A 24,819-nucleotide genomic window follows, 5' to 3' on the forward strand; every position below is an offset into this window, starting at 1 on the left:
CTTCCATATATAATAAAATTTGAGCCAGACTGGTAATTAGAAAGCAAACATTCATCTGCATGTGGATAGACTCATCATATTGAAAACCACAAGAACTGGTCCTTTGCTCAGTGAAGTTGCTGTCTTAATGTGATTAAAGGCAAATAAGGAACCACTATTTATACCAGCACCGAACACCTCTGAGCGTTAAGAGGAGAGTAAATCCGCGCACAGCTGCTGTATGAACTTGGCCCGAGGCACATCGCCTTTCTTGGCACTTTTAAAGAATAATTTTATTGGTGTCTCGTACAACTCACCACAATCCATACATACACATGCATTGTGTCGAGCACATTTGAACATATGTTGCCATCATTATTCTCAAAGCATTTGCTTTCTACTTGAGCTCTTGGTTTCAGCTCCTCAATTTTCACCTCCCTCCCCACCCTACACACCTCATGAACCCTTGATAATTCATAAATTATTATTATTTTGTCATATCTTACACGGTACATCTACTCCCTTCACCCACTTTTTGGTTGTCCATTCCCCAGGGAGGGGCTTAGATGTAGATCCTTATAATAGGTTCCCCCTTTCTACCCCACCCTGCCTCCACCCTCCCGGTATCGTGTTGACACTGCTTGCAATTAGAAAAAAAACAGAGCAAAAATGAAAAAAAATAAAAGTTAAACTTACAAATAGTTGTCATAAGGACAAATATTTCAATACTATGAATTAAGACCTGAATATTCTCTTTTGTTCTTCTTAATTATGTTTTAATTTAAAGCAAAATAAAACATTTTTATGACTATCCTAGTGACTATGCTAACTCTGTCTGGAAAAACCCACCTTGCATTCATGGCTCAAGAATTCAAATATACTTACAACCATATCAGGTATTATAAAAATAAAAACAATGGAGAAATACTTTCTAATTAAACAACGGTTAAACTTCAGTAAGGAACCCTGGTTGGTTCAAATTCTACAACCTCTCCAGGGAAGACAAACGAGGCTGTGAGCTTCCATAAAGTGTTGCCCTTCTCCAGCCCAGTAAGGAATTCCACGAATACCAGGGTCACTATGTGTCAGAAGTGGCTTGATAGCAGTGGATCTGGGTGTTTTATTCACACCCAGGAGCGAGCAGACAAGAGAGGAAAGAGTTCTTAGGGGACACATGCTTCCAACTCAATGGCCAGCTATATAACCAGCTATACAGTAGAAATGGGTGGACTAATTTTAAATTATGTTAATTCATCTAAAGAGGATCAGGAACTCGGATTTTAATATCATATTTGCTATATTTAAGGTAATATTTATTCAAATTTAAGCACAGTATAGGTAATCCCTTACCTACATAGCTCATTTGCCTGCAAGATGCAGGTCATGGGACATGGATGGCAGATGCAGTGCTATGAAACTAGTGGGAATGGCAAGCAATGAGCTTCTCTGAACCCTGAGAAACTTAGGGTGAGGATTCCTATTGAAGTGGTCTAAGTACAGAGCAAGAAAATCGTCACAACACAGAACTTCAAAAATTCTGAAAATGATGCTCTAAAAGACCTTGTTCTCCTAGGCTATTGTATTAACAAATTGCTATTCCATCCTTCTCACAGTGCCTGTGTGAGAAAGCGTACGGGTAACATGGAAAGAACCAATGATTCCATGTTGACAGAATTCGTCCTGGTGGGGCTTTCTGCCCACCCCAAACTCCAGACTGTGTTCTTCGTGCTAGTTTTATGGATGTACCTGATGATCCTGCTGGGAAATGGAGTCCTTATCTCAGTAATCATCTATGATTCTCACCTGCACACCCCCATGTATTTCTTCCTCTGCAATCTTTCCTTCCTGGACATTTGCTACACAAGCTCCTCTGTCCCACTAATCCTCGACAGCTTCCTCACAGTACGGAAAACCATTTCCTTCTCAGGATGCGTGGTGCAAATGTTTCTCTCCTTCGCTATGGGAGCCACGGAGTGTGTGCTCCTGGGCATGATGGCACTTGATCGCTATGTGGCAATCTGCTACCCGCTTCGATATCCTGTGATCATGAGCAAGAACACCTATGTGCCTATGGCTACTGGGTCCTGGGTCACTGGACTTACTGATTCTCTTGTACAGACATCTCTTGCAATGCAGTTACCATTCTGCACTAATAATGTTATTAGCCATTTTGTCTGTGAAATTCTGGCTATCCTGAAACTGGCCTGTGCTGATATTTCCATCAATGTGATTAGTATGGCTGGGTCTAATGTGATTGTTCTCATAATCCCCTTGCTAGTAATTTCTGTGTCTTACGTTTTCATTGTTGCCACCATTTTGAGGATTCCGTCTACCGAAGGGAAACGTAAGGCCTTCTCCACCTGTTCCGCTCATCTAACAGTGGTGATTATATTCTACGGAACCATCTTCTTCATGTACGCAAAACCCAAGTCCAAAAATTCTGCGGGTTCCGATCATCAAGACATCATCGACGCCCTCATCTCCCTCTTCTATGGAGTGATGACTCCTATGCTCAATCCCATCATCTATAGCCTGAGAAACAAGGATGTCAAGGCTGCTGTGAAGAGCATGCTGGGTAGAAAACACTTCTCTGATGGCGTATAAGCACTCCTTGCCTCTTTGTGACCTGAGATTCAAATCTGCTAGAGACCCAGAATTTACTGTTGTATATTTTAAAAATTCACCATTTGTTATTGAAATAACAAAATAATAATATTTTCATAGCTACCGTTATTCACAAGTTTCGTAATTGCAGAAATAAGATAATGCAAAATGTATGCAATTCAGCCAGAGATTTAAAATTTATAAAACCATCGTGTCATAAGGTAGTGTAAAATGCATCTTTTAAAATATGTGTGTTACAATAATATTTATGCAACTTAAATAGTAAACCATGTATGGCATTGTGTTATTTACTTTTTCACCCCACATGTATGTGTTCCCTAAGGATAAGAAATTGTCTCATTATTATCCAATGGTATCCCAAAAAGCACCCCTATCACAAAGGCTGACATACGTTCACAACAAATATTTTTTAATTCATATAAGGTTCAGATACTATAAAAAGTCAGAAATACATATCGATCATATCTGAAGTAAGAAAAATTTTAAAGTTGATTAAATGCAATTATTTCAAAATGAACTGTGTTGGCCTTTTGTCATTTAATTAATCCTTATTTGGTAGTGTATTATGTGATTTCCATGTGATGTGCAATATTATATGGAACAACAGATTTTTTCACCCATTGTCACATCTTCCTGAGATTTGGTATTTAATACAACCAAAATAAATGAAGGAGTCCCTTCGTAATGCATCTTAAGTAGAAGTTAAAGGAATCCATGTAACATAGTAGCAGAGAGTTCCTTTAGCTGAATGAAAGTCCAAAGGGCTTAGAGACCCGATTGCAATGAGGACTTCCTTCCTAATCCACAGTGGATTTCACAAGCTCCGAAGGAGTGAAGCTCCTGGGCATAACTGGTAACTGGGAAAAGCTGCATCAGAGTCAGCAGAGGCAGAGGGGAAAGTCCAGTTCTTCAATGAACGAGGTGCTACAGAATTGGGGGCAAACGGTCTGGTTTTCTTGAAGAGTGCCCACATACATGACAGCATCTGTGTGGAGAATAGAAGCCACAATTCTCCTGGTGGCCGAGGCCAATGTGGACTGGGCAGTGTTTCATCTGTCACTGTGGGTAAGCAACAACATGGTCCATACAGGAAAAAAACACTCCACTTAATTTAGCTCTCTGGGGAGTTCATGGGAGTTGAGACACAGATCACAAATGAAACATTGCATGTGTGTGTGTGTGTGTGTGTGTATGTGTGTGTGTGTGTGTGTGTGAATAAAACAGTAACTACTAAATTTTAAAATCTCAATATTTTTCTTTCTTCTTAACTTGTAACTTTTATTATTTCATAAGCTTAAATGATTTAATTCTTAATGCCTAGAACATTCTAAAACATTGCCTATTGTGCTTTTAATATATGAGTTATATTCTAATAGGTTGTAAAGCACTTAGACACACAATTTTTATCTTTCTTTTTGTAGTAACTTTGGTGTCATTACCTGTTGTTTTTCCACTTTAATCATGTTTCTATGTTCTACGTGGTGACACAGGTTTTGGACAAAGAACAAACAAATTTCTCCTTGATCAGTTGGCTGCTGTGGCATCTGTTTGGCTTGTTCTCGTGTGGCTCTTACTGGGCCTTTTTGTCTAAACCCAGGAGCAGAACCAACTTCTCCAAGATCTAGTTCTAACATAGGGATTTTATTTCCAGTAAATCAATCTTGAATATCTTGAAATCTAGTTTTTAAAATATAAGATGAATACAATAATCTTCTTAAGAAATGTTGTGAATCAGATGGATCCTGGGAAATATATTTTGTCAGTCCATCATTTCCTTACACAGCTGAACTGCAGTAGGACCTGGTCAAGACATTCCATTTCCTTCTATAGTTGTTTGCTTTTTTCTGCAATGTAGATAATGAGAGGCTTTGTAGTTTATTTGAAAATAGAGTCATCACCATCATTATGTGACAGGAGAATATTGAATTGTTCACCAAATTCTGAAATATTGGTGGACATGGATTACCTTTGCACCCTGGGGAAAAAGATGAATAAAAGTGTATATACCTCCACTTTTTTCACTGATGTATATTTAGCACCTATCTAGATTTTAGATTTGCTGTGCAGTGCACTATTTTCATCCTTTTGAAGGGAGTTAATGACCGTTGTCCCTTTTATAGCCAGCACATGAAGATTACCTACATTTATACTGTGAACAAATGAAAGAAACACATTGTCCACATTTACAATGCTGCCACCATTGTGGGTCGAGTTTTTCTTGAGTCTAAAAATCATATTCCACATAGAATATATTGGGCTAAAATAAGCAGAAAGGAGAAATTATTGCTAATAGAAAGAGATTCAATAAAAGATCGTGCAAAAAAGATAAAGCTAAAATTACTTTGGTGCCATAGGGTAGGTTGTTAATAAGAGAATAATATTAACACTTAGCTATACTATAAATACCATCAAAAAAGGTGAAAGTATTTGCCTCCTCCTTTCTTTGAAGCTGAAATTCAGCATATCATGTTCCCTACTGCTTCATGAGGAAGTATCATGAAGACCACATCTGACCTCTACTAACTATGCCAAGAAAAAGGGGCAAACAACAGCATACCAGCCCGAAGCTGATTGCCCGAAGTCAGAGGGCAGACATGCCTCCACTTTCCATCCATCCCATTGAAAATCCTAGGTACATCTGCACAGCACACCCAGAGAAGGAGATGTTTCTTTTCTTTGAGATCATGCTCACTAGTGTCCAGGGAACCGAGGAGGAAGTGTAGCAAATATCCAGGAAAGAGAGGTTGCCCAGGAAGAAGTACATGGGGGTGTGCAGGCACGAATCAAAAATGCTCACTAGGATGAGAACCCCGTTGCCCATTAGAATCACTAGATACATCACTAGAATTAGAAGAAAGTAAATGATCTCAAGTTTGGGGTACTGAGAAAGACCCAAAAGAATAAACTCTATTACAAATGTCTGGTTAAACTTGTCCATGTTATTTGCTTTCAGGTTGTCAAAAAAAGACCTGATTTAAAACTATTCCCTGCAAAGAAACAACGTTAAAATTCATCTGAGCAACCGTCAAGATGAAGTAAAGATGTGTTTGCTTGGGACTCTGACATCCAGTAATTTTCAGCTGTGCGTATAAGTAGCTTGCAATGCTTTTGGGAATGTTGGAAGTATTTAAGCCTCATAGTTAGTGTGGGGAGATCTTTTAATGTTCAGAAACAAGTCCAGAAGTAACGTTTCCCGCTCTTTAGGACAAGTTCCCAAGTCACGGTGAGTAAACCTCTGGATTGGAACATTAAAACGATAAGTGTGAGGTATTTTATCAGCATCATTAGCAAATGGTGGTTGCTACTAAACTAAGGACAGGCATTTTGTATCAGTGATTAACGCAGATGGTCAAAATTAACTTTGTGCCCTATTTCCTTCGATATCAAGGTAACATGGACCTTCTTTCTAATTTCATAGTGTTTGTTTATAGATACTTAATCATATTACATTAAATAACAATTAATAAAATTTGGCATCTGTGCAATGGAATAATGAATGAGTTGCTGATCTTGTATTGCCTCACACCCTTACATCTTGTTTGCTCCTGCAGCAAGTCTTTGGAGTAGACCGGCTCTTCACGTACGATAAATAACCTTTGGAGAAGATTACAGTCTCTTTGCTTGTTCTGTAGTTTCAGTTTATCTTGATCAGTTCCTTATTAACAAAATCATCCTGAAAAACCACCACAACAAATAGCAATGCTTAAATATTTTACATAAATGAATGTACATGTGTGTACACAGAACTCTTAAGGACCTTGGTAGGGCACTAAGTTAAGCAAAAGGGCATCCACTGGAACCCACCAGATGATTTCAGACAGATTTACAGTTGAAGGCATCAAAAACCGCACAGAGGAGTGCCCTTCTGTCCTAGAAGGTCGTTGATAAAGGAAAGCTTGAAGAGACAAAGGTCGGGCCTCAGCTTCAGGAGCTCATGATTGTGTGAAAGTGCATGAGATGTTTGGGTGTTCAGGACCGGCCTAGAGACTCTGCATGCCTAAAACTGCCAAGATGCTGGTCTAGAAATCAGAAAGAGTAGCAAGCCTTTTATCTACATGAATCAACAGACTCTTCAGATATCTTTTGATCTAATGGATTATCTTTGTCTTATTACTTGGCATAGCAACCAGAAAAATGATAGGAACATAGTTCTTTTGTGTATTGCAGAAAATTCCAGAGTTGAACCATAATTACATTCTTAAGAAAATAAATGTTATGGGTGCATAAGAAAATATGGTGAAGAAAGCTGATGGTGCCGACTAGCAAAGACACAGCGTCTGTGTTCTTAAAGGCTTGAAGGTAAATGAGCGGCCATCTAGCTCAGATGCAACAAAGACCACATGGAGGAAGCACACCAGCCTGCATGATCATGAGTTGTTGAAAGGATGTTATCAGGCATCATCAGAATAAAAAAATCATATCATTGGGAAGAAGGGGAGTGTTGAATGGAGACCCAAAGCCCATCTGTAGGCAACAGGACATCCCCTTACAGAAGGCTTCCGGGGAGGAGACGATCCAATCAGGGTGCTGTGTAGCAATGATGAAACATACAACTTTTCTCTAGTTTTTAAATGCTTACCCCTTCCGCCCGCTATCATGATCCCAATTCTACCTTACAAATCTGTCTAGAGCAGAAGATGTACACTGGTACAGATGGAAACTGGAAACACAGGGCATCCAGGGCAGATGATCCCTTCAGTCCCAGTGGTGAGAGTGGCGATACCGGAGGGTGGAGGGAGGGTGGTGTGGAAGGGGGAAACCAATTACAATGATCTACACATATAACTTCCTCCCTGGCAGCCAGACAACAGAAAAGTGGGTGAAGGGAGATGCTAGACAGTACAAGATATGACAAAATAATAATTTATAAATTATCAAGTTATACCCTTACAGTGGGCACAGGCAAAATCCAAGCCTAGGCTCTTTAACCGAAATGCTGTCTGAACAAAGCCCAGCTTTAAGTAAATTGGCAGTAATTCCTGATAACCTTTTTGAGTCAAAGTGGGTGGCCTCCCTATGGTTTTATGGCTGGCCTTTCAGAAGTCCCTTGACAGACCTTCTTTCCAAAGCCCCTGGGTGGGCTCACACCGCCAGCCTTGCTGCTAGTAGTTGAATGCAGTAGCCATTTGTGCCTCCTAGGTATTTCGCCATCCTGTGTAACAGGAAGTGCTGTTCGGTGTCATGGAGTCAGCTCGTTCCAAATCACAATGCTTCCATGTACACACAGAACGGAATAATCCTCAGGCTTGCCCCATCGTCACAATGGTTCTTATGTTTGAGCTCACTGTTGCAGCCCCGGTGTCAGGCCATCTGTTAAAGGACCTTCTTCCTTTTCTCTATTTCTCCATTACGACACATGCTCCTTTCCAGAGATCGTCTCTCCTGTTCATGTGTCCGAAGTACGTAAGACAAGACTCGGCATCCTTGCTTCTAAAGAACATTTTGAGTGCTCTTTCCAAGACAGATTTGTTTGTTCATTTGAGAATCCATGGTACTTTAAATATTCTTCACCAGCCTCAAAATTCAAAGTCATCAGTTCTTCCTAGGTCTTCTTTATTCAATGTCCAACTTTCACATGCATAGCAGGGAGCTGAAAACACCATGGCTTGGAAAAGGTGCACCTTAGCAAGTTACATCTTTCCCCTTAAGCACCATAAAGAGGTCTTGTGTAGCAGATGTACCCAATGCGGGGCATCCTTTGATCTCTTCATGTCTGCTTCCAGGAGCATTGATTGTGGATTCAAGCAGGTAGAAGTCCTTGGTAACTTCAATCTTGCAGATCGATAGATATATAGATATTATGTCAACAGCTATGACTGACCAGTAAAATTAGTCACCAAGACAAAATTTGGCTATCCTCATTCATCAGTTTCTAAAGGAAAATGACAATGACGCTACACTCACAGTATACTCCTTTTTAATAACACATCAAAATCCTCCCAAAATGCGGTGCCTAGTATAAGAAACATGCCCACTTTGATCAGCCAGTTGTGAAACACAAAAGGAAGAAAACAAAATGTTGAGTTATCAGCAAATACAAAGATGTTCTAGATTCAGCCCCTATTGGCTCTAAATTAAAGGTTCCGTTGGCTTCCCATTTAGAAATCTATCAAGACAATATTTCTTTTTTTAAATCATTTTCTTTGGGCCTCATACAACTCTTACCACAATCCATACATCAAGTGTGTAAAGCACATTTGTACATTAATTACCCTAATCCAGAGAGGGAGGGGAAAGGAAAAAAGAGGACCTGATGCAAAGGACTTAAGTGGAGAACAAATGCTTTGAAAATGATTAGGGCAAAGAATGTACAGATGTGCTTTATATAATTGATGTATGTATGGATTGTGATAAGAGTTGTATGAGTCCTTAATAAAATGTTTTTTAAAAAATTACCCTAATCATTTGCAAAACATTTCCACTCAAGCCTCTGTCATTAGTTCCTCACTTTCACCCTCCCTCTCTGATGCCCCCTCCCTCATGAACCCTTGATAATTTATAAATTATTATTTTGTCATATCTTACACTGTCCAATGTCTCCATTCACCCACATTTATGTTGTCCTTCCCCCAGGGAGGAGGTTATATGAAGATCCTTGTAATTGGTTCCCCCTTTTTACGCCACCCTCCCTCCACCCGCTCGGTATCGCCACTCATGCCACAGGCCCTGAAGGGATCATCCATCCTCAATTCCCTGTGTTTCCAGTTCCTATCTGTAGCAGTGTGTGCACATCCTCTGGTCTAGCTGGATTTGTAAGGTAGAATTGGGATAGGGGCGTGAAGCATTAGAAACTAGAGGAAAGCTGTATGTTTCATCGTTGCTGCACTGCACCCTGACTGGCTCATCTCCTCCCAATGACCATTCTGTACGGTGATGTCCAGTTGACTACAGATGGGCTTTGGGTCCACAGTCCACACTCCCCCTCATTCACAAAAAATATGAATTTTTGTTCTTCAATGCCTGATACCCGATCCCTTTGACACCTCGTGATCACATAGGCTGGTTTGCTTCTTCCATGTGGGCTTTCTTGCTTCTGAGCTAGATAGTCGCTTGTTTATCTTCAAGCCTTTAAGACCCAGACCCTTTATCTTTTGATAGCCAGCACCATCAGCTTTCTTCAATCACCACATTCGTTTATGCACCCATTAAGACAATATTTCTTAAGCACCCAAATTAAGTGTTTGTGTCACCTGCTCCAAGTCTTTCTCTTGCAGGCAAAAGTCTTCTTTTCCATTTTCACCATGTTGAGCCAGGCAGGCTTAGCTGCCTTTCTTCTGTTGCTGCCAGCTCTTCAAACCAGTTCTCTTGCATTCTATGACACAGCAAGGGGAAGGGGTGTGTTCAACGTCCGCATGTCTGTACCGTTCTTCTCTCTGTATATCACTGGAGAACCATAGTGCTTGCCCATAACTTTTAGTAATGACTGAAAAGATACAGATTTACTTTCTTGCATCTTAAGCAATTTAGGACAACTTTGGTAGGTCACATGGCAGGAGGGTGTGCTGTTTGGGGCAGATTTTTATTGTGTTTTTTGTTTGTTTATCTTTTAAGTATGTTTTGATCAGTACTGCTAATAAGGTAGCACCTTAAATGGCTAGTACCAGTTATGCAATGTAAATGAAGAATGATCCTCTAATACCTATTTTAACAGCCAGAAATTTAATTTGACACAGTGGGAAACGCTTGGGATTTGGATTTAAACTTTTTGGTTTAAAGTTCTTTGCTTCTAATTTACAGACTGAGATTCCTCATTCGGAAAATACTGATAAAATATTCGCCTTACATTTCTCATGGGGCTCTTGTGAAAGACAATAGCCTATATAAACTGTTTTCCAGACGGTGATAACAATATATAATTACTTACAAAAGTAATGATGAGAATAAATTAGTAGCTGTCCTTTAACAGTAGTAGGACAGCTGTAGCGCTGTTTGTTTATAATATAAACTCAAATCAAAGAGTGACTTTAAAGTTTGAAAGATGGGTCTTCTGTACACAGGGTCACTATGCACCAAAATCTATTTGATGGCATCTGACTACAACATTCACTCAGTCCATGGGTTCTGCATTGTCAGATGCAACCAATCATATATAACAAATATTCAGATGGGGCATCCCAAAAGACAATGGTGCTAAAAGTGCTACTTACATAGCATTTATAGTGTATTAGTAATTAGAATTATTCTAGAGATTATTTCCAGTGTATAGGAAGATGTGCATAGGTTATATGCAAAACTGCACCATTTTATATAAAGAACTTGAGCATACCTGAACTTGGGAATCTGTAGGGGTCCCAAACCAATCCCTGTGAATACCAATGGATGATTATACTTTGAAAATGTATAGCATATACTATTTAACACTTAAATTTAAATGAAGAAATTTGGAAAGATAATTTATATTATTTAAAACGTACCTTTAGACAGACAAATTAGCTACAATTCCAAGAAGAGCACAGTTAGAATGTTATAAATGTCTATGACAGCATTGTGACTTAGGGTCAGGGTCAAGAAATAATGCCAGATTTCACTGATGTGGATGGGTAAATATTTGTTATGCAAGTGTTATTGTAATTGTTCCCCAAATCCCAAAGCAATTTAAAGTTTCAGTGAGAGACCTGTGAAGTGAAGAAATTTCTTTGTGCATGAGGAGCAAGGGTTTCACAGACTCAATTAAGACAGAGGTTAGAAATAAATAAAAGTGATACTAAAAGTTTTTAATGGAATAAAATTTTCCTGCCAATGTAATGTTTGAAAACATGGGACAAATACCTACCAACTAAAATTCATAAATGTGAAAGCATTATATATGTACCAAGGGATGTGTAATGGCTACTTCAAAGAGAGACCCTAGTCTTCAAATAAGAATTACTAATGCTAAGATCAATGCTAGAACTTTTTAAACTTACAGATATGATGGATTGAATAATAAAGTTCAATGCATCATATTTAACTCCTGTGATGCCCCCCCACACTCATTTGAGTTATATTTCTGCAAGATTGTTTTGAATAAAAGCAAATCTAGATCAGTATGTACACAACACAAATATAGAGGGAAAAATCTAGAAATTAATGTTTGTGCTTTAAACTCAAACATGTATATTCATATCAGATAATTGAGATTACAATGTCACATGAATGTCTACTAATGTATTCTCATTATATTGGATCTTGGGCTCTAAATTATAATTTTCAAAGGTATGTAAAAGTCATGTTTCACTAAAAATCAAGAAAACGCTTCAATAAGTTCCTTAAAAAGTTGAATTAATTTAACAAGCGAAAAATATGAATGCTTATTGAATGCTCACCAGATGCAAAAGTCTTCTAGAGACGTTCAGCTCAATGAAGAAAGTAGACATAAGAAATGACTACAGTACATGGTATTTTGTAGAGCTGCCAGAAATGCTCCAGCATTGGGCTGGGGCCGTCCCCTTAAAGGAGCAGGTAAACAGGCAGTAAGACGAAATGCCCACTGCCAGCGATCCTAGAGCACTTGCACAGCATAGTGAAACAGGCATATAATTATGACAGTAGTCTAAAATTTATTTCTGAATCATAAAACACTATCATTTACATTTCTAGAGGTTATTATATATATATAGCTTCTATCTCTTGGTATTCTAATTCTTTGAAACAATTAATGTAGAAAAAGTCATACGTGGTAGCTTAATGATAAATGTTTAATCAGGTGGAGCCTGCTGTTCTGCAAAGTAACTGAAATACATTTTGAACTATATACAGATAATGTAGTTATAACAAATGTTGTGTGCTCACCACAATGAAGCTACGAATTAGATGTTGCTTATATATTTTTGAAATATACCTTAATAAAATTTTTAAATATCTCTTGAATGTGAATAAGAAGGTAGGGCACTCACCTGGAGCCTTTCCTCTTGTATAAGGTCAAAACTTGGGAAATTTTGTTTCTAGGATAGTGGTGGGCTTCTGCTGTTTTTGAAATGCAAGCCCAAGCAGAAAGCATTGCGACCTCTCTCCTAACTCAATAACCAAAGCAAGTATTTACATAGGGCATTTCTTGGATGGATCTTGGCTGAAAACAGAGAACACCAGACAGATGTTTACTTATGTTTCATTGATTATGCCAAAGCACTCAACACTTTAGATCATAATAAATTTTGGAAAACCTTGGGAAGAATGGGAATTCCAGACACTTTATGGTGGCTCATGAGTAATTTGTGCATGTATCAGAAGGCAGTTGTGAATATGTTTTAAAATCAGGAAAGGTGTATGTCATGGTTGTATCCTCTTACCATGAACATGTGTTGGCTGTCCAAATAATCAAAGAACATGACTTATATGACAAATGAGGCATCAAGTTTGGAGGAAGCCTTATTAACAACCTGTGCTATGCAGATGACACATACCTGCTTCCTGAAAGGGAGGAGGGCTTGAAATACTTGCTATTGAAGATCAAAGATTGCAGTCTTCAATGTGTATTACGACTCAATGTAAAAAAACCAGAATCCTCACCAGTTTTGAGAACCAATAGATAATATTATGATAAATAAAGAAAAGATTGAAGGTGTCAAAGATTTCATCTTCTGTAGTAGTAACATAATCTGGTGTCAATTTAGGACTTCAGAGGGTTAAGAGTGAAGGGGTGGTGACTAGTCTGTCAATCAGATCACATCAAGTGAGGCTCTTGTGTGGGCATGGCCTTTTCCTAAGAACGTCTTCCTGATGTCTCTCAGGAAGTCAGACTTGACAGCTAAAGCAGGGAATTGGCTAAGTCAGCTGCACCCTGATCTGACGATCACAAAGCAAGAGACCAGAGAACTAGAAAGGCGAGGCTCACTGAGCAATTTATCTCTCCACCCTTCAGTTAATCCCACATGTGTTTATTGACCAGGTTGGCACAATTAATTTTAACTAACTCAGTTACATTACTGTTTTCTTGGTGATCTGAACATCAGAGTGTAAGCAGCTTTCTGAAATAATGAAGACGAGAAAGTAGATGAATACTATAAAATATGAGGTGGTATACCCCCAAAAAAGACAGAATATTTTTCAAAGCTATGTTTAAATATTTTTCACAGAACAACTATATCACCTTCAAAATACCATCCATTACACTTAATACATTTGTCTAACCTGCGATTCCGTTCTTGGAAACATTTTTCAAACTCATTTGTTTGGATGGCTCACAGCATCATCCTGGTTTTTTTCTTCACGTCTTCTACATCATCAAATCAGCAAATTGCTGCCCTTGCATGTCCCTCTTCGTTAGCGGAAACAAAAGGCAGTCCTACTGAGAGAGGTCAAGTGAGAAAGGTGCATGGGGAAAGAGAGGCATGCTGGGTTTTGTCAAAAAAAACTGGTGCACTGAGATGGCCGCATGAGCAGGTGCATTGTCATGGTGGCAAAACCAGGCCCCCATCTGCCACAAATCAGGCCTGAGTCAAACTCCAAGCTAGTCCAGATAATTTGCTCATCTCCCCAGTGGTCTGTCATCAATCTGCAGCATGAGTGTTTTCATCAATCAACATCTCACCTGTTTTGAAACAAGAAAACCACTTGCACACCGAGCTTTTCTGGTAGCGCAGTCCTTGTAAGCTGCATTCAAATTCACAACAGTTTCTGTGGCATTTTTCCCAAGCAGGAAACAAAATCCCATAGCCTCACACTATTCTCTTAAATAGGCCAACCCAGAAATGTGGTTCAAAGAAACCTGCTTTTACGAGAAAAATTCACTGTGAACAGAGAGAGCCTTCCCAGGTGACACCACTGGGTGCACTAGCTCAGAGCAAATTGCTCCATGCTCGCCTAGCGTCCTATGAATGCTCCACCTAGGGGGCATTTTTCAATTTGGGCAGTGGGGTGCCCCCTTGAATATATGCAATAGAAAGTTATTATGGAATGTGGTTAAAGTATCTTCTAATTTTATTACTTTGATCCAGGTAATATTCAATGCTGTAATAAAGGTGGCCCAAGCCATAACATTTCCTTTGATGATGGGATGAATGCATGTGGGGAATCATACCAGAGAATCTGTCATGCATCTCCTAGTACAACCCTTAAAAATGGGGTTAAAAAGTGGGAGATATGTATTAGGAATAGTCAGATGAAAGGTTAATAAAAACAATGAAAAAACTCGACAAACTCAGTGAAATGTTCAGAGTCTGAAAAGTCAACAGAAAATGGGCTAAGTATTAAGTCTTCATGGGCAACTCCAAGAGTATAGATGACTAGGATGCTCAATTACCTTCTCCTTCCCCAACACGAATGTAACTTCTTCACTCACTTTATTGCAGCCTTGATGAAAGTTATATATTTGAAGATACCACAAAATAAGAATCTATGGTCCCTTGAGAAGTCATGCAATGAGGCAAATAAAAACAACAAATTAAAGAGTTCAAGGAAAGGATAATATTTCTAATCCACTGCCTGACTTGGTGTAAAACCAGCCAACCTGAGGTCCTTTGAATTGCTATGGATAAAATAACCTGTGCTGTAGAAATCTTATCAGAATTGCTGGACAATGGTGCCCAAGTTACCATAAAACTGAAATATTGTGAGGGGAAATACTTAAGGGTTGATATGACCAAGTTAAATGAATGGAACTATTGAAAACTTAAATTCTCAGCCCAAATTATATGAGGGATCTACTGAACTCGTTTCCAAAACTTTACTGTAATGTTTGTGTCTATTGCTTTGTTTGGTTTTGGTTTATTCATAATAGAGTGTATCTCAGGGGTTCTATGTCAGTGGAGGTCACCCTCTTGAAGCTGTGTTATATGCTTTCCCATGTGTTGGCATAAGAAACCCAGGATTGATAAACCCATAAGGAGAGCAAATAGAAAAAGGGGTCTGGGGAGGGGTACAGGGGTAGTGGTGGGGGTGGTTGCAAGGGGAACAATGACAAGGACTGCATGTAGAAAAAGACTGTTTACACACTGACTGTGGTGACAATTGTACAATTCGCCTTAAGTGATTGAAATATGGTATTCTATGATATATGCATCACATCCCAACTAATTAAACAAAGACAATCAAACGAAAGAGTGGGGAGTGGGCTTTCACAAAAATGATAAAATAGGGAATTCTAAAGGCCACCCTTCCATGAATTTGCTGGCAAAAATGGAATCTTCTTTTTTTTTGAACTTTGAATTCCACTCAAAAACTTACAAAACAGCCACACCACAGTAAGATAGTATTGTGGTATTTTAACAAGTCAGCCTAGAAGACAGCAGCCCACAAAACTGGTAGCTTGCCACTGGGCAGTAGGAACAGTGTATCAAAAACGAAACCCACTGCCAGGGCATCCATACCAATTTGGATCGACCCTTAATGACAGAATAGACCTTTCTCTTTGGTTTTCAGAGACTGTAAGTCTGTTCACTAGCAGACAGCCTCACCTTTCCCTGTGAAACAGCTGGTGGGTTCACACTGTGGGTGTTGGTGTTAGTAAACTAACATATAACACACACCACCACCAGATCCTCCAGGGGAATAGACCCAGACGAACCCAACTCTCAGTACCATCAAGCGATCCCCAGCATAGAGACTGTGTCATTCTCCAAAAATAGTGATCAATAGTTCTGACCTTTGTAGGGTCCAAAAAGGGACCAGTTATACTAACTAGTAGTTGGAGTGTTCTATGAGCCCCATTGGGTGTGTAAAACACTGACTCTTGGTGATGCAGTGTTAAAGTACTAGCAGTTGACCACCCGGAAAGTGGGTAGTTTGAACCCACATGTTGCTCCCTTGCATGGGACCGAGTGACACTGTACTTCCCATAAATCACAGCATGTTTTCTCCTGTAAATTGGAATCAAGTCAGTAGATGAATAGTATATGCAAAAGTGGGTGATTTATGACAAGGATAATAGAACATTTTTCAAGTAATGTCAAGAAAAAAACCACACACACCAAAGACTCTTCCGTCTGTTTGAGCCATAAAATCTTCACACATGGTGGCGCCACCGAGGGCATTATGTGTTTCCGGGGTTGCACAGCAACGAGGACACCCCAATTACCTGACATAATCAGTCTGTGGGACCTTCTCCCTGGAGCTTTGGAAAGTTTCCAATCCTCCGTGTTTACCTGTCTAACTTTAATTGCTGTATTGTCGGACAGTTTCCTTCTCTCCCTACATATTCTTCACACACATACACACGCAATTTGAACGGCTTTGCTGTGCAAATACCTTGCCCTTTGCAGGGAGTCTCTGGAGTTTCCAGCCACTGGATTCAAAATGTAGCAGGTCTGTGGATGAAGACACAGGATTGTACGGACATTTACTTTCCTACTTTTTTTCTTTTTCTGAACAAGAAAGTCTTGATCTGAAAGTCAGGATAATTTCTCGAGCCTCATCTACCAGTTTTACTTGAGGAACAGTCTCCTGGTAAGTGGAAGCGAGAAGGGAATAATGACGCCATCTTGCGTCGTGTTCATTTATGTCTACCGACAAGTGTCGTCCATGCAATTGTACAATGGAGATCATTTCCTGAGGTGAAACTAAGCAGTTCACAAGGAAATACAATGACTAAACCCAAGGATATGAAGCCTTATTTCAGTCTAAATTTATACAGTTTCCATCTTCTGATTTTGCAAATGCTATTGATCAATTTATGGGTCAGACATTGATTGTATATATTTTAAATGGATATATCTAACTTTGTCATCTGTCCACTTTTCATTATTTCATGTACTTGGAGTTCTATGCTATATTTTATGTCATTGTCTGGATCATTTTCTTAACAAAGCTTTTAGGCATTAAATGGTCTTATTTAAATAAGAGAAAAAAGAATTACAAGATTTAAAGCTAGGAATCTTTTTCCCCCTAATGTAATAGCGTTCTTCTCAAAAATACTTACTTCACACATTCTCTCACAAAGAATGAGAAATTTTGACATTCTCATTCTGGGACACTAACTTCCAGTATCAGTGCAAAGTGGGTGTGTTAGTTCCTGTTTTATTTGTTTGTCTGTTTTTCCAGTAGGTACGTAATTTGAAGATTATTTTTGGACCTATGAGAAAGATGAGGCAGCCTACACCCATAAAGGCTTACACTCTCATAAATTCTTTGTAATATTTATAAAACATTACTGTGAGTTGGAATCAACTCCACAGCAGTGGGTTTATTGGATCTGGAATGTACTAAGAATATCAATCCTCTGTTCCAAATGTGTGTCACTCCAGCAGATTTTTTTTCGGTTATCATCAGCAGTCCGTATGACCATCACTATAAAATTATGGGGAAGAAAGCAGAAACATCTCACATATCATATGTACCCTCCGTAGAGTGAAGTTCAAAGTAATTAAGTGCAAACTAAGACAAAAATATGGTTCTTGTATCTAAAACCCTGTTAAGATCAGAGAATGTAAGCCACCTGTTTTTTCACCCTTTCTGAAACCTTTTGACCCAGGATCATTTGTGATCAGTACCACTTGTACCCAGTGCCCTAAAGTTTCTTGTAGTATAGACTCAAATTTTGTTTTTTAATTTGTGATGTTCAGACAAAAGTCTGCCACTGTGTTCTCAGAAAGGTCTTGTTTTGATTTCTACCAACCTACATCAATCTGGACTGATAGGTATCATCCAGGTGAGGGAGGGAATCCGAATATCTATTCCACGCTGGTGCCAAGTGCTTTCATTAGTAACAGGGGCACTGAGCAGAGCGTTCAGGCTATCATAGTGACAGGAATGTTGGCGTGTGGTGAAATCTGTAGTTGGCAGATCCTCATCTTCTGTCACTCCACTTGAGGTCTGGCTTTGGTTGACTGACTAGCAACATTTTTAATCCTCTCTCAGATTAACACCCAAATCTATAAGAACCTCAGTGCACACAGTTCACTGTCTGACATAATACAGGGTTTCGAAAGATTGGGAGCTTTATGATGAGACAATGCTCACTTACTACCCAAATCCAGTAGGCACACCCCAAAGACATGAAAGCAGAGTAGAAATGCCCCACAAGGTGTCCGAGGATGCATATCTTTGGGGAAGCCTCCTGCCACATCGTCTTCCTCTTGAGAAGCTAGTGGGTCAGCAATGCCATTCTCTTGGCTACCAGATGAGTGCTTAACTGCTGAACCACCATGGTATCTCATTAGGCACCCCCCACAAAAGAGTTGCCTTCTCTCGACATTGCTTTGTTTCTAAACTAGAGCAATAATTTATGACAATTCGATTTTAGCTTTAAAACTGGAAAATCATATGGAAACAAAGCAATAAGTTGTTTAACTAATACAGAATTACTTGTAGGAAAGATTATTCATTGGCCTTGAGAAAAACCAATGTTATGATAATTCTATTCATTTACTATTGCCTCCTCAACACTAACCTCAGTAATACTGTCAGGATATACGATTATTTGTCTATGTTGAATGAATAGATAGGTATTTAAATATTATAGTTAGCTTGAAAATTGCTTTCAAATCATGAACCATTTTTAATTGGATACTCAAAAAATCTGTGAAGAAATTATTGGTAAGTTTATTGATTGGGAAAACTTGACTCTGAAGAGTATGCTGACCTAGGAACAATCCTAGCACAGGTATTTAGATTGTCTAACTCTGAAACTTTGGGTCTAATACTCTAAATTAAAGATAAGTATACCCAATGAAGAATCAAATCTATTTTGTGTGTCTGCTGTATACCATACACACCCTATGCAATTACAATTAAATTTACATCCACTAATCAAGCTTGTTAACCCAATACATAGGTGTGAACATAGGATCTAAGTGAAGATAGAAATACAGCATAACATCACAGGATTCATGAAAGACACAGTTAAGAATTTGGTTTGGTTTGTTCTCCTGTATATAGGACTACAAATTTTTTATAATGTTCAGTGTGACTTGAGTTTTCGGGAGCGAACTTGCCGGGAAAATATACGTGCACTCTTCCATAGAATATAAAACAGAACTTCTGCAAGAGTTGGGGAGGGACAGGGGTGGAAAGCTCTTAAAAAAAACAAGGCATGGAGAGTAGATTTGCTTAACGGTTATATTCCCTGTTATGACCAAGCTGGTTACAGCAACAGTTTTCTTCTCTTAAGGGTTTCTGTCCTATCTCATCAAAAGACTAAGAAACTCCATCTGAATGGGTCAATTAATATAATGAGATCAGTTAATGTAATAAGCAAATGATCATTCAGACCTGGGTGTGGGGGTCCCAACAGAGCTGTGGTCTTCAGTTTCAAGTGAAGCTCTGGTTTTCATGAACTGTTGGAAAACTGAGTTGAAAACCTAGGAGAAATGGGAAGACGGTCATTTTTTTCCATTGGAAAATAGGACTTAATGATTCAAGTTTGACCTAAAATTAATCAGGGGAAATAAATCTTATTCTAAAACAAGAACTTGTTCTCCTAGGCTATTGTATTAACAAATTGCTATTCCATCCTTTTCACAGTGCCTGTGTGAGAAAGCATACGTGTATCATGGAAAGAACCAATGATTCCATGTTGACAGAATTCGTCCTGGTGGGGCTTTCTGCCCACCCCAAACTCCAGACCGTGTTCTTTGTGCTAGTTTTATGGATGTACCTGATGATCCTGCTGGGAAATGGAGTCCTTATCTCAGTAATCATCTATGATTCTCACCTGCACACCCCCATGTATTTCTTCCTCTGCAATCTTTCCTTCCTGGACATTTGCTACACAAGCTCCTCTGTCCCACTAATCCTCGACAGCTTCCTCACAGTACGGAAAACCATTTCCTTCTCAGGATGCGTGGTGCAAATGTTTCTCTCCTTCGCCATGGGAGCCACGGAGTGTGTGCTCCTGGGCATGATGGCACTTGATCGCTACGTGGCCATCTGCTACCCGCTTCGATATCCTGTGATCATGAGCAAGAACACCTATGTGCCCATGGCTACTGGGTCCTGGGTCACTGGACTTACTAATTCTCTTGTGCAGACATCTCTTGCAATGCAGTTACCATTCTGCACTAATAATCTTATTAACCATTTTGTCTGCGAAATTCTGGCTATCCTGAAACTGGCCTGTGCTGATATTTCAATCAATGTGATTAGTATGACTGCATCTAATCTGATTTTTATCATAATCCCCTTGCTAGTAATTTCTGTGTCTTACATTTTCATTGTTGCCACCATTTTGAGGATTCCATCTACCGAAGGGAAACGCAAGGCCTTCGCCACCTGTTCCGCCCATCTAACGGTGGTGATTATATTCTACGGAACCATCTTCTTCATGTACGCAAAACCCAAGTCCAAAAATTCTGCGGGTTCCGATTATCAAGACATCATCGACGCCCTCATCTCCCTCTTCTATGGAGTGATGACTCCTATGCTCAATCCCATCATCTATAGCCTGAGAAACAAGGATGTCAAGGCTGCTGTGAAGAGCATGCTGGGTAGAAAACACTTCTCTGATGGCGTATAAGCACTCCTTGCTTGACTCTTTGTGACCTGAGATTCAAAGCTGCTAGAGACCCAAAATTTGGAAAGAGGAAACTGTTGTAGATTAAAAAATAATTCACCATTTGTTATTGAAATAACAAAATAGTAATATTTTCGTAGCTATCGTTATTCACAAGTTTCCTAATTGCAGAAATAAAATAATGTAAAATGTAAGAACTCTCAGCCAGAGATTTAAGCTTTATAAAACAATCAGGTCATAAGTCATTGTAAAATTCACCTTTTAAAATATGTTTATTATAATAATATTTATGCAACATAAATAGTAAACCATGTATGGCATTGTCTTATTTACTTTTTCTCCCCACATGTATATGTTTCCTGAGGAAAAGAATATGTCTCATTATTATCCAATGGTATCCCCAAAGTCACCCCTATCACAAATGGCTGACATACGTTCACAACAAATATTTTTTAAATTAATATAAGGTTCACATACTATAAAAAATCAGAAACACATATCGATCATATCTGAAGTAAGAAAAATTTTAAAGTGATTAAATGCAATTATTTCAAAATGAACTGTGTTGGCCTTTTGTCATTTAATTAATCCTTATTTGGTAGTTCATTATGTGACTTCCATGTGATGTGCAATATTATATGGAACAACAGATTTTTTCACCCATTGTCACATCTTCCTGAGATTTGGTATTTAATACAACCAAAATAAATGAAGGAGTCCCTTCGTAATGCATCTTAAGTAGAAGTTAAAGGAATCCATGTAACATAGTAGCAGAGAGTTCCTTTAGCTGAATGAAAGTCCAAAGGGCTTAGAGACCCGATTGCAATGAGGACTTCCTTCCTAATCCACAGTGGATTTCACAAGCTCCGAAGGATTGAAGCTCCTGGGCATAACTGGTAACTGGGAAAAGCTGCATCAGAGTCAGCAGAGGCAGAGGGGAAAGTCCAGTTCTTCAATGAACGAGGTGCTACAGAATTGGGGGCAAACGGTCTGGTTTTCTTGAAGAGTGCCCACATACATGACAGCATCCGTGTGGAGAATAGAAGCCACAATTCTCCTGGCGGCCGAGTCCAATGTGGACCGGGCAGCGTTTCATTCTGTCACTGTGGGTCAACAATAACATGGTCCATACAGGAAAAAAACACTCCACTTAATTTAGCTCTCTGGGGAGTTCATGGGAGTTGAGACACAGATCACAAATGAAACATTATACATATACTTATATATATATATATATACAGTAACTACTAAATTTTAAAATCTCAATACTTTTCTTTCTTCTTAACTTGTAACTTTTATTACTTCATAAGCTTAAATGAGTTAATTCTTAATACCTTGAACATTCTAAAACATTGCCTATTGTGCTTTTAATATGTGATATTTATATTATATTAGGCTGAAAAGCATTTAGTAGACACACAATTTTTATATTATTAAAATAACTTTGGTGTCATTAACTGTTGTTTTTCCACTTTAATCATTTTTTTAATTTTCTATGTTGTGACACAGGTTTTGGACACAGAACAAATGAATTTCTCCTTGATCAGTTGGCTGCTGTGGCATCTGTTTAGCTTGCTCTTGTGTGGCTCTTACTGGGCATTTTTGTCTAAACTACAGGAGCAGAGCCAACTTTTCCAAGATCTAGCTCTAAACACAGGGGTTTGATTTCTAGTAAATCAATCTTGAAATCTTGAATATCTTGATATTTAGTTCTTTAAAAAGTAAGATGAATACAATAATCTTCTTAAGAAATGTGAATCAGATGGATTGTGGGAAATCTATTTTGTCAGTGCATCATTTCCTTACACAGCTGAACTGCAGAAAGAACTGGTCAAGACATTTGACTTTCTTCTATAGTTGTTTGCTTATTTCTACAATGTAGATAATGACAGACTTTTTGGTTTATTTTAAAATAGAGTCATCTCCAACATCATATAACATCATATAACTATATGAAAGAAGAACTTTGAATACTTCATCAAATCCTAAAATATTTGTGAAGAAGGATTATCTTTTCACACTGGGGAAAATAAGAGAAAAGAAATATGTATATACCTCCACTTTTTTCACTGATGCATATCTAGCACCTATCTAGATTTTAGATTTGCTGTGTAGTGCAGTATTTTCATGTTTTTGAAGGGGGTTAATGACCTTTGTCCATTTTTAGCCAGTGCATGAAGATTACCTACATTTATACTGGGAACAAATGAAAGAAACACATTGTCCACATTTACAATGCTGCCACCATTGTGGGTCGAGTTTTTATTGAGTCTAAAAATCAAATTCCACATAGAATATATTGGGCAAAAATAAGCAGAAAGGAGAAATTATTGCTAATAGAAAGAGATTCAATAAAAGATCGTGCAGAAAGATAAAGCTAAAATTACTTTGGTGCCATAGGGTAGGTTGTTAATAAGAGAACTATATTAACGCTTAGCTATACTATAAATACCATCAAAAAAGGTGAAAGTATTTGCCTCCTCCTTTCTTTGAAGCTGAAATTCAGCATATCATGTTCCCTACTGCTTCATGAGGAAGTATCATGAAGACCACATCTGACCTCTACTAACTATGCCAAGAAAAAGTGCAAACAATGGCATGCCAGCCCGAAGCTGATTGCCCGAAGTCAGAGGGCAGACATGCCTCCACTTTCCATCCATCCTTGTGATATTCTACCAAAGAGTACCATTCCTATTGGCCTCTATGTCCTGTTTGGTACAATGATTCGGTACAGTGGCAACACAGATCGCACAGAAATTTTCATGAATACTGAGTTTTATTAGGGAAACTAACAGGTTACAACATCCTAAGGATACAATTCTTTTGTGAACAATAAATCTTCTCTGATCATAAGCCACTAAGCTAAGTGACATCTTTTTATTTTTTTTAAGATCATTTTACTGGGGGCTTATACAATTCTTATCACTATCCATATATACATCCATTGTGGCAAGCGCATATGTACATTTGTTGCCATCATCATTCTCAAAACATTTGCCTTCTACTTGAGCCCTTAATATCAGCTGCTCATTTTCTGCCTCCCTCCCCTCTCTCCCCTACCTCACGAACCCTCCATAATTCATAAATTATTATTTTGTCATTGTTACACTGTCCAACGTCTCACCCTTCCCTCTTCTCTGCTGTCTATCCCCCAGAAGGAGGGTATATGTAGATTCTTGTAATCAGTTCTCCCCTTCTACCCCACATTCCCACCACCCTCCCGGCATCACCACTCTTACCACTGGTCCTGAAAGAGTTATCTCTCCTGGATTCCCTCTGTTTCCAGTTGCTATCTGTACCAACATATACATCCTCTGGTCTAACCAGATTTGTAAGGTAGAATTGGGATCATGATGGGTGGGGGGCGCTATTTAAGAACTAGAGGAGAGTTATATGTTTCATCGTTGCTACCCTGCACCCTGACTGGCTCATCTCCTCCCCACAACCCTTCCATAAGGGGGTTTCTGGTTGGCTACGGATGGGCTTTGGGTCTCCACTGTGCACTCACCCACATTTACAATGATATGATATTTTGTTCCTTGATGATTGATACCTGATCCCTTCAACAGCTCATGGTCACACCGTCTTGTGTGTTTCTTCCATGTGGGCTTTGTTGCTTCTGAACTAGATGGCCACTTGTTTATCTTCGAGCCTTTAAGACCCCAGATGCTATATCTGTTAATAGCCAGGCACCATCAGCTTTCTTCACCACATTTGCTTATGCACACCTTTGTCTTCTGTGATCATATCAGAAAGGTGGGCACCCACTGATATGATTTTTAGTTCTTTGATGTCTGATAATTGGTCCTTTCTTTACCTCATGATCAGATAGGCTGTTGTGCTTCTTCCAT

The 24,819-nt window shown here is 38.9% G+C and overlaps 2 protein-coding genes across 2 annotated transcripts; both read left to right on the plus strand.

The window, feature by feature from the left end:
• Positions 1–1,620: 1,620 nt before the first annotated feature.
• On the plus strand, positions 1,621–2,583 carry LOC142457912 (olfactory receptor 13C8). The gene has a single exon (XM_075559001.1). The coding sequence runs from the start codon at positions 1,621–1,623 to the stop codon at positions 2,581–2,583; it is 963 nt and encodes a 320-aa protein (XP_075415116.1).
• Positions 2,584–20,008: 17,425 nt separating this feature from the next.
• Positions 20,009–20,971, plus strand: LOC142457913 (olfactory receptor 13C8-like). The gene has a single exon (XM_075559002.1). It carries the CDS (start codon positions 20,009–20,011, stop codon positions 20,969–20,971), a length of 963 nt encoding a protein of 320 aa, XP_075415117.1.
• The last annotated feature ends 3,848 nt before the right edge of the window (positions 20,972–24,819 follow it).

This window comes from Tenrec ecaudatus, chromosome 10, assembly GCF_050624435.1.
Source record: "Tenrec ecaudatus isolate mTenEca1 chromosome 10, mTenEca1.hap1, whole genome shotgun sequence".
Classification (NCBI taxonomy): domain Eukaryota; kingdom Metazoa; phylum Chordata; class Mammalia; order Afrosoricida; family Tenrecidae; genus Tenrec; species Tenrec ecaudatus.